General features: G+C 37.3%; 1 protein-coding gene across 1 annotated transcript in view; it reads left to right on the top strand.

Annotated features, from left to right (window-relative positions):
- The first annotated feature begins 10381 nt into the window (after positions 1 to 10381).
- The window catches only part of LOC104944291 (D(2)-like dopamine receptor), a 33018-nt gene continuing 32101 nt past the window's right edge, over positions 10382 to 11298 (top strand). Inside the window, exons 1-2 of the mRNA XM_010769808.1 lie at positions 10382 to 10517; positions 10621 to 10678. Coding sequence (XP_010768110.1) covers positions 10382 to 10517; positions 10621 to 10678 — 194 coding nt within the window. The remainder of the gene's footprint in view (positions 10518 to 10620; positions 10679 to 11298) is intronic.

Here is an 11298-nt window from a genome sequence, read left to right as displayed (position 1 = left end):
ACATGTTTCAAAATGTTCAGATGTAATTAAAAATTAATCCCTAAAATCTCCTTAAGTTAAAGTCCAAAGGCTAGATCTAAGGTGAACAGTTTTTTGGTAATGCGACACAATTCAATCCAAAAACAAAACAAAGTGCGACTCGCTATCCGTGTGTATTGTTCTTCAAAATACATCAGAAAATACTTTGTGGAAGTATTCACCAATGATAACAACGGCTCTCGGATATAAAAAAAAAAAAAAAAATCACGTATCATCTTTAAACATGATACTATTCCTTATTTATTTTTCTGTCTGATTAACAAATGCGCTATAACAACCACACGTTTGTATCCAGTAGCTGAGGTTTCTATGTCAGATTATTATGTGTGAGCATAAACTAATCAGATGTCTTGGTTTGCTAAAAGCAATATAACTTGTAATCTTTTCAGCATTCCAAACCATCGTTTAAACAAGCAGCCTCTTATCTAAACACTAAGCATAAGGTTTCTACACCACCGGGGAACACTCTGCACAACTATGCTGAAAAATTCAATTGCATCATTCCTTCAGAGTTCTCGAACAGTCTGAGACAAGCATGCTCTCAAGGTCTGTCAATAATGGCAAGAGCAAAACTCAGTGATGCTTTCCTCCTGCAGCTGTAGTCAGTGGTCCAGCGGTCCAAAAAAGCTAGCAAACGCGCCCTGGTCAGTTGCTTCAAGAACGTCTCTCTGGCATTGCGCATGAAACTCTTGATCGAGCTGCAGTATAATCAGCAGACACACGATTGTCCTCTGCCCCCACAGCAGACAATCCCCAACAAACTTACAGTTCCTCTTCACGACCACTGTTTGCCTTGACACGAGCACAAACAAAATGTCAAAACCTCCTTCAGAAGATGCGTTCTTCTGTACAGTTCTTCTTTTCTATAGTGAGCAACTCGTCACCAACATACGATTCAGAGAACCCAAAAAGCGTGCCACAACTACCAATGCTCCGAATCACAGCCAATCAATCTACTAGAGAAACACTCAATTGAAATCTCTCCCCAGACGGTTACAAAATGAAAGGCCGGCTGAATGTCTATTATGTCAGGAATGCCGAAACATGTGAACGTAAATAAAACGGGATAGTTTACCCAGAATTCTCTTACTTCACGAAAAATAGTAAAAACTACACTTTAAAATCTCTTTCTAGTTGAATTCTCGCCCTTTGAAGTAGTCAGGAAAATAAAAATAACACTCTCCTCTTGAAGAATTCTTCTGAAGATTGAAAACCCAAAGGTATTTAATTCTCCACCGTGATCCATTTCTACATCAAAGTCATAATAAAACTGATGATTTATTTTCAAAAAACATGGAAGGATGACACTTTCTCATAAAACTCCTATTCTCTTTACTCCAGTACTAAGGTCGGATGAGCAACCAACAAGGAAACTCTCCCTAACCACTATAAATTCATTGTTTAATCTCTTGCTTAATCTATTCATTTTCAAAATTGTTTATCTAAGTTGTGTTTATAAGGCATGGTGAGGTTGTAACAGAATACACAAAATAACCGTTATTTCAAATCCGCGGCGTATTTGAAAAACTGCTATATGAAATTACAAATCAATGTTAAACGACGTATATAAGTAAACTATAATATTGTTGTAAAGCTTAATTGACTGTTTATTGTGAAGGCATCTCTGGTGAACAGCCGGCCTGTGGCTTTTATTTTGAAGAGGTTCCGTTCCGGAAACATACTCCGAATAGATATGAACAGTGAGTTTGACTTCTAGAACACGGAAAGTTGTACAAATACCCCAACTCGTTCTAAGCCATTAAATAATCCAATGAAAGAGACAAGGAGGAGAAAAGGCGTGTGGAAGTAAGCAATGAACTGAAAATGCCACCAATCCTCTGTTTTAACGTGATGGCGGACATTGAAAACCGAAGCGGGCATACAGCACCCCTGTCGTACATACACATTAATAGATTCCTTCTGACTGTAAAGCGTTCAAAAACCCTTCTGCTTATCACTTACTACTTTTAGTTTTATTCATAACCTAAAAATACAACTGTGATGAATAGCTTGCATTTTCCTACTTTAAACAACCATCAAAAGAGAGTCACTATTGTATGATAAATACTACTCCCAAATAACATTTATAATATATAGCCTATATATTTCTTACAGTGATTTCGTTATTTCATGTCTAACAAATTCTCCATCCATTGTGACTTCGTATCTATTTATCTGACTAAGGCTGTTCTTTGTTCAATAATATATTCTATTTATTCACAAGCACATAAATATATCCTCCTCACTGTCTGTCCAGCTTTTAAGATGCGATATTTCTTTCAACAGAATGGGAGTTAACCCCAACAGAACAAGAGATAGCGAGAATCCGTTTAATTTCAAATGGCTTTTTGAAGTTTGCGTTTCTCCTCTTTGAGCGTTTGATCTGTTATTCAATTTAGTCTTAGATGGAGACTCAATACTCACACCAGACTTGTTCAGCTAGCTGCCGTGCGGAGACTCGATACCCTCAACCAACACTACACTGCTTCACTTTTATATTATATAACTTTCCAAATAGCTGTCGGGACTCGATACCCGACGCTCAAACTAAACTATGTATTGTATATTCCACCGTAACAACTATGACACTGGGAAATGTCTCCGACAACTCTAAAATGTAGCTTAGCCAATTACAGACCTTCGATAGAAACAGGCGTCCGTTTACCTTTCAGTTGAAGGATCCTGGTTTTAGTTGTCAGAGATTATTCCAGGCATCTCCCCCGCTGGCTGCTGGTGTTCCCTCTTAAAAAAAACACTCACTAACGTTGGGTCACCATTTTGTTGGAACAGAGGTCACACTCTGGCGGGGGCTCTGAAGGCCCCCCTTCTGCTCCAGCGCGTCCTTTTGTGAGTGGGTCAAATTAACAGAGGAAGAATTCAAAGCAACCAGGGTAAGGTTATAACAAATATGCTGTTTTAATGGTAAAGTACTACAATACAAGATACAGAGTCCCCTCTAACAGAGCACTCCGGGCTCCCCGCTCTACTGCCGTGCGATACAGATATCGGGACCAGCGAGTCAGAAACAGGGGGCATCGTGCATGAATAAACATCAGTATACATAGACATATTTGGGGGCAGAGTTGTGTCGGCCCCCCCAAATCTCTAATTGGTCGATTTCACTCCTAAGTGAATCAGGGAGTCCGTGGGGAGGAGTTGTTCACTCCCCTAGGTGTTCTTACTGGTTGGATTCACTTCTGGTCGGGTCCAATACAGTGAATCAGAGTTCTGGGAAAAAGTATTTTACTTCTGAACAGAGCGTGAGAGCTTCGGAAGTAAACAAGGACAGAGTAAATTTTTATCTTTGCACCTGCGTTCACTCCTTTTATTTAGAAAAGAATAACAAATTAGAAGGAAACAAATATTTAGAAAAATACAGATTTCAGTATTCTGAGGCTCTGAGCCCCATTTATTTTCCTCGCAGACGACAAAAAAAGTCAGACATTATACGATTTAAAATAAAAACAATAATCGTGGCTTGATATTGAGTAAGAACATGTTTTTATGAACCCCACAGCTTCCGGTCTTCCAAGACCCGAACGGACAAAAAGACGTGCTGCAGGCACGAAACATACTACCAATAGAAATACATTGTTTTTAAAATCGTTCTGTGTGACACGAAAAAAAGGGGGAAATCGTGTTGGTGAACACGAATCAATAGATTAAATGTCGTGACTATAACATGAAATACCGAGAGACTGGGTTGGTTGGTGACGTATGTTGTGCGAGACCATAGATGTAGTTCATTGAGCAGTTTCACACAAAAATAAGTTTTACTTCACAGTTTTACGACAAACTCTTTTTTTCCTTGACTTGCAAAATTATCTTTTAAATTGACAAACATAATATGTGTAATACATGCCACAATTCAAACGGGATCGAAAGATAATTTCTCTCTCACCGTTGACTATAATACATATTTTTTCCAAAATAAGGTCCCATGGAGGTCCACCGGAAAGGGGAGGGACTTTGGCTCTCTATTGTTGTTGTTGTTGTGAGCGGCGTTGGGGAAAAAATCAGCGACGTAAACGGTGATGTCATTGCGCAGCACCAGTCGGGCTCTGGCTCTGGGCGGTAGAAACACAACTGGGGCTAAAAAGAAGAACCGGTTCTGAACCAGAAGAGCACAAGCACAGAGCTAGAACTTGAACTGGTTTGGTGGAAAAAGGGGCATTAGTGTTTCTGCCTCTGCTGGGGAGGGTAACACAGGGACACGCTGCAGGTCTGTTGGGTCAGAGGCTGTTGAGACCTGAACAGTAGCCTGAAGGGAGAGAGATCTGAAGCAGGAAAGAATCTCTAGAATGTGACGGCCGGGCTCAGCTGATTCTGGTTTCAATACCGTCTCTGTTTCATTTTTGATTTCATAATGGCTCCCTTCAGAAGTGAAACGCCCCTTATGTCCCCAAAGACTTATTCATAATTATACAGAGCATTGGGGTATTTAATAATGTCAGCATTCTGAATTAAACTTTTCACTCACGACTTAAAAGTGTAAATTCCTCTTTAAAATGTTTCTTAATCCCTTTTTAAGACACCTAAATGACTCATTTGAATCTGCCATTGCTTACAATATATGATCGTTAACTAAACTACTGTAAAATACACTGTACTCTGCTTCTTACTATAAATTATACTACTCCATATAATGTATATTCCATAGAACTAATCTGAACCACACCTACTGCTCCATGTTCTATACTCTGACTGCCTTGACCTTTGCTACTACAGGCCTCTTTTTGAATCTTTAAACGTTTCCCAGGACCATACCATACCATAGTATTCTATATTGTACGTAAGAGATATGCAGTTGGTCAATACAACAGGTTGCTGCACATTACTTTGCTTATTACATGGCTTCCTATTTAAATCAATAATTTTACATAATATACTGATTCAACATGATTTTATTGATTTCAAAATGGTCGGTTTAGTTCCGCAAATATATATATAAATTAATGCTGTCAAAATTATCGCGTTAACGGCGTTAATTAATTTTTTGAATTAATTGCGTTAAAATATTTAACGCATTTAACTCATGTGCAGGATGGTCCGCCCCATACATCCTACCAGTGGCAGCGCCAGGGTATGGCTGGGGTAGGCTACAGCCATACCAAGAAATGGCTTAGCCCCACCATGAAAAATGATGTTAAAGTAACTGAGACTGCCAAGGCACACNGTTCTTCAACCACTAAGTAGCAAGAATTCTGCTCACCACTTCCACACTTTGAAATCCAACTGGAGCGGCCAGAGTTTACTTTGCAGCTGGAATCTAGCAGAATCCTGCTAGATTCCAGCTGCAAAGTAAACTCTGGCCGCTCCAGTTGGATTTCAAAGTGTGGAAGTGGTGAGCAGAATTCTTGCTACTTAGTGGTTGAAGAACATCAAAGATTTCACTCTTCTTTGACTGATATGATTTGTAAATATTCATAACCACTCTTGGTCAAACATGTGTACAAAATAAGTCACTATTTCGTGTTTAAAATTGCAAACATAATAAAAAATACTTTATACAAACTTTATTTAGGCTCTATCAAAATCATATTGGAGTTTTCTTAATGCAAAAAAAATTAAGAAATAAAAGCTTTAAAACATGTTAATAAAGGTTTAAATCCTTGTATCTACCGTCCAATTGTTTTTCTTCATTAAACACGTAAACGGAAGAGCGTTTGAGAGGCCTTTTTGATAACATTGTTAGGAGATTTAAACTATTCAGCGGTTCTGCACTGCGGTCAACTCCGCCACCTCTCGAGTTTGTTTTTCCAAATCAGCTGTTCTTCATTATTCCTGCTATATTTGACGAGTGATACAAATATGTTTTACCACAAGTTCGTAAGAAAACTGACACTGTTGGTCTCGGTTCTAGTTTGACTTGACTTGACTCTAAAATGAAGTACTTTTGCTGTGTACTTTGTGAGTAATCCTCTTTCAGAGTCCCCTCCATAGCACATAATGCATGTTTTTCTGCTATCTCTGATGAATGATAAAAATATAATTTTACCATTAGTTCTTAATGAAATTGATACTGTTTGACTTTGTATTAGTTAGCCTACTACTTACAATACATTGAAGTGCTTTTATTGTGTATTTTTTGAGAAATACTCTGTCAAAGTTCCCTGCTGAGTACAAAATCAAGCCACTTCTGCTAAGTTTGATGAGGGAATTATTTGTTGTCATTAGTTCTTCGTGAGATTGATCCTGTTGGACTCAGTACTAGTGAAACTACCCCCACAAGTACTATGAAGTACTTACTGTGTACTTTTCCAGTACTCCTCTGTCAATGTCCCCTCCTGAGAACAAGAATGCATGTTTCTCTGCTATTTTGAATAAACGTTAAAAAAACCTTTCTTCATGAGACTGATATTGTTGGACAGAGTATTTTAAGAGGATGGTAGACTCGATATATCAGCAATACTTCCAGTCAGTACTCCGGAAGCAGCATTTTTACCCCTTGGAAAGTCTTTAGAGACTGGCCTGGATAGCTGGTCTATCCTTCAGCACAATGACACACCTCTGTCTCTCTGTTGGCCTCTTATGAAGCTGCTGTCTTTTAAAACATGATTATTTCTCTGCTCCTAGTTAATTCCTCGCAGATTCTTCCATCAGTCCAAGTCATTGCATGTCAGTCAGTAGAGCTTTGAAAAATGTGTCCAATTCAACAAAATATTTTTTTGTGAGTGAAGGCCAGAGCTAAATTATAGATTGTTTGATTGTGTAATTACAAGGTGAGAGAAAAATAAATCCGCATCCTCCTATGAAACGTATTTTATTTCCTTTTCCATGTTATACTTATACTTATTTGCATTAGAACATTTGCATGTTGAACTACATGATATCTTCCCCAGCCTCAAGGAAATACAATAAAATAAATGGATTCATAATTTAAAAAATTGATAAAAAATGTATAAATTAATAATGTTGTGTGCAAACATTTCAAATTTAAATATAAAATGAAACATAAGTTTACTTTTGAAATTATTTCTCACTAAAACCTTTCTAAATTATAGTAAACTATTACAAAAGTTTTGGTCAATATACGTTTTTCTGCCTAAAATAGTTGAAATTGAACGTAAACTATATCAAACACCACATGCATGGCAATTAACCCATTTTTGCCCGCTATTTAAATTGACTTTGGTTAGTTAATACAAATATTGATATTATATATATATATATATACATACATATATAATTGATGCAGTCTTTCTGAACACTTTTTTAAAAAAATACTGCAAATGAAGAATATTTTAAATGTTCTGCACAGATAGTGCCCTAACTTACAGCAGTTGAAAAGATTTGTGGGAGGATACATTCTTCATGGGCTTCAATGGCTCTCTAGTAAAGGGTGTTTTATGGTTGCTTGTATTATCCTCAGATAGTGGTTTGTTTAAATAACTACTGACATTTTAATAAATATTGCAAAAAAGGGCTCCAAAAAAGGCATAATATAACCTGGCCGGCTTAACCAGTGTGTAATTCTTCAAGCACCACAAGATTCAGAGTTTATAAAGTACAATTCTGGGCCATTGATTGTGTCATTTCTCCAAACACATACAGTAAAAATGCCTGTTTTGAAGCCTTCAAATGGTGCAGGAAAAGGACTTTACATTGTATTATACTTAAAGACAGGGCTATTCAGTTAAGAGAAGAGAAAAAGGAAAGCAAATTGTTATAATGGGTGATGTAACATTAATGACATACATAATATGAGGTCCTTGGCACTGTGTGATCATGGGGCATCACCCTCATATGGAGTCAGACACTGGAAGTGTGCTGATGCGTTGACTGGGACTGATGGAAGGATGAGGCTGATGAGAATGAAGAATCTGTGACGAACTAGCGGCTGAGAAATAATCATATATTAAAAGACAGCAGCATCATCAATAGGCCAACAAGAGTGACAGAGTGTGCCATTTTGCAGTCTACCATCCTCTTAAAATACTCTGTCCAACAATATCAGTCTCATGAAGAAAGGTTTTTTAACGCTTATTCAAAATAGCAGAGAAACATGCATTCTTGTTCTCAGGAGGGGACATTGACAGAGGATTGTTGGAAAAGTACACAGTAAGTACTTCATAGTACTTGTGGGGGTAGTTTCACTAGTACTGAGTCCAACAGGATCAATCTCACGAAGAACTAATGGCAACAAAAAAGAATTCCTTCATCAAACTTAGCAGAAGTGGCTTGATTTTGTTGTCAGCAGGGGACTTTGACAGAGGATTTTTTTTTTAAATACACAGTAAAAGTACTTCAACGTATTGTAAGGTAGGCTAATACAAAGTCAAACAGTATCAATTTCATTAAGAACTAATGGTAAAATTATATTTTTATCACTCATCAAAGATAGCAGAAAAACATGCATTATGTAGGCTACTATGGATGGGACTCTGACAGAGGATTACTCACAAAGTAGCTACACAGCAGAAGTACTTCATTTTATTTCTGGTAGAAGTCAAACTAGAACCGAGTCCAACAGTATCAGTTTCCTTAAGAACTTTTGGTAAAACATATTTGTATCACTCGTCAAATATAGCAGGAATAATGAAGAGCAGCTGATTTGAGAAAAAAAAACCGCGAGAGACGGCTGAGTTGACGCCCGGGAGGGAAGAGACACGCGGGGGGTCACGCAGTGCAGAATCGCTGTATAGTTTAAATCTCCTAACAATGTTGTCAAGTTTAGACAGAGGCTTATTATATTTACAGCCCTTAATAACATCAATTTTCTGGGCTCAATATGTGTCTTGGCCGTTTTCGTTGTGATCGCTAAATTCCCCTTTGTTCCCCTAGTGATTCAGTGTGATTTTAGCAAACGAGTGCTTTTGTTTTGAAATCACTTCCGTGAGTTTCGCCCCGCCCCTCGCTCCAATGACCATTTGATCATTTAGTAAGGTGAAAAGCAAAAAGCAAAAACGCCTCTCAGACGCTCTTCCGTTTACGTGTTTAATAAAGAAAAACAATTGGATGGTAGATACACGGATTATTATTGTACTATGTAAATACTGTATATCTTTACCCGTTTAGTCCTCAATAACAAAAAATAACTGTACATTTGGAGCAGTTTAATAGCACGCTGTGGTCGCAAATGTAATGTTAATCAGTAGGTTATATGTTTACTTTAAAAAGTGTCCAAACATTTACTGACGTTGTAAGATCCAGATGAAATGTCAGCGTGCGTTAACACATTTGGCCACTCCTAGAAACAGATGTCTCTGAATGTAGCCACATAATAAAACCGGTAAGAATGTGTTAACAAAATAAAAATAAAGTCAAAATCAACACAACAAATGTGACATATGTCTATCGTCTTTTTTAACATGAAAAACAATGAATTTGTTTTTTAGACGCTGACTTACCTGGCAATAACTCCTTGTGTATTTCTCTCAGTGAAACAGGTACTACTGCCCCCTCCTTTGTTCGTCAACACTCTCACACTGATCTCAGGTCAGAAATCAATGAGCTCCTGGCTAACCCGGGTTAATTAGCGGGGAAAAAACTGATCCCAGATCACCGCGTGGAAACTCACCTGGCCAGTCTGACCAGCCTCACGGTGCGTTCACTGTCCCCTCTAAAATCCGTCTACCCACTTTCGAATATGTACATAGGCCTAGCCTATGGTAGCCTACATAGGCTACACATTAACCGACATTCATAATTCCAACACACAATCATTTCTGAAACTAACCTTAACTTAAATTGGTATATTTTTTAATTAGGTTTAGCTATCTGACCGAGAAGCTATGGTTCTAATCTTATCACTGTAAGATAGTTAAAATATACATTTTTAACATTTGGTCTGATATAGGCTACTTATTTTTAGTTATCTTTGAGAGTTCACTTTTATATGTTGGATGTTAGTTTAACTTTTCTTCGTTTGATTTCAGATCTATGTTGTTTTATTCTTTTTTTGTATTATATTGATAGACGCTTTTATCCATAGTCCTTACCAAAGTTCCTCTTTTGACAAAAACTACAAATATTGTTTTAAAACGTTTCTTCTGAACGGCTTTGCTGTGGGGAAAGCGTGTCTATTTTATTCCTTTTGACTTAATTACTGCTAAATGAATACAGGATGATCAAATATATATTTGTCATATTAGATACACACACACACACACACACACACACACACACACACACGCATTCTTGTTTGACCAATCATATGTCTGCACAAACTTCCGTATTTAGGACTTGTCAAGCTGTGATTGGTTGAAATCAGCAGTATCGTTTAAAAGTGCCCGATTGTGAATGGGCCGTTCATCTTTTGTGAGTCTCTCGCCGATACGAGACACATCTCCACACAGAGATGGAGATACTTCACGTTTTACAAGTTTTCGTCCGATCACTGATGTTTCTGCTGCTGTGGTCAAAGTGTGAAGGAAGGGAGTCGGAGCTGAACACCGTGACCTGCGGCTCTCTGCTCAAACTGCTCAACACCAGACACAACGTCCGTCTGCATTCCCACGATGTCAAATATGGCTCAGGTAACTTCACGCGGATATCACATGTAATTAAGACTTATTTCACATGTAATTAAGACTTATTTCATTGCGATGAGCATAGGACGCAGTGTGTTTCTCTCTCCAGCTGCAGCACATGCAGTTCGTAGAGATGCTTCACCAATCAGCTCAGCTGCCTTGCTCATGTACAAACACCCCCCAAAACTGCAACATATAGCAAATACCACAGTACAGCAACTCTTCGGTTGTGACTGTGTTGGACTGGGTGTGTGTGGAGCATTGTGCAGCCTCCCTCTGTGTGTGCCCTGCAGGCACCTGTCTCTGCCCCGTGGAACCACCTCTCATACTATAGCTGGACACATCAAAGTGCCTCCTTTGGAGCTCCTATTAGTGTCAGTTGAAAGGTTTTATTCAGTTATTAAAACAAATTACATGTTTTAGAAATGTTATAATATATATAGTGTGTGTGTATATATATATATGTATACATATATATATGTGTGTATACATATGTGTGTATATGTATGTATATATGTGTATATAGTATATATTTGTGTATATATATATATATATATATATAGTATGTATGTGTATATATATTTATATATAGTATATATATGTATGTGTATATATAGTATGTATATATGTGTATATATATATTTATATATAGTATATATATGTATGTGTATATATATGTATATATATAGTGTATATATATAGTATATGTGTGTATATATACATATATATGTATGTATGTATGTATGTATGTGTATATATATATATATATATATGTATGTATATATAT

This window comes from Notothenia coriiceps, unplaced genomic scaffold (genome assembly GCF_000735185.1).
Source record: "Notothenia coriiceps isolate Sejong01 unplaced genomic scaffold, NC01 NC01_scaffold00007822, whole genome shotgun sequence".
NCBI lineage: Eukaryota > Metazoa > Chordata > Actinopteri > Perciformes > Nototheniidae > Notothenia > Notothenia coriiceps.
This window is presented reverse-complemented; position numbering and strand designations above follow the sequence as displayed.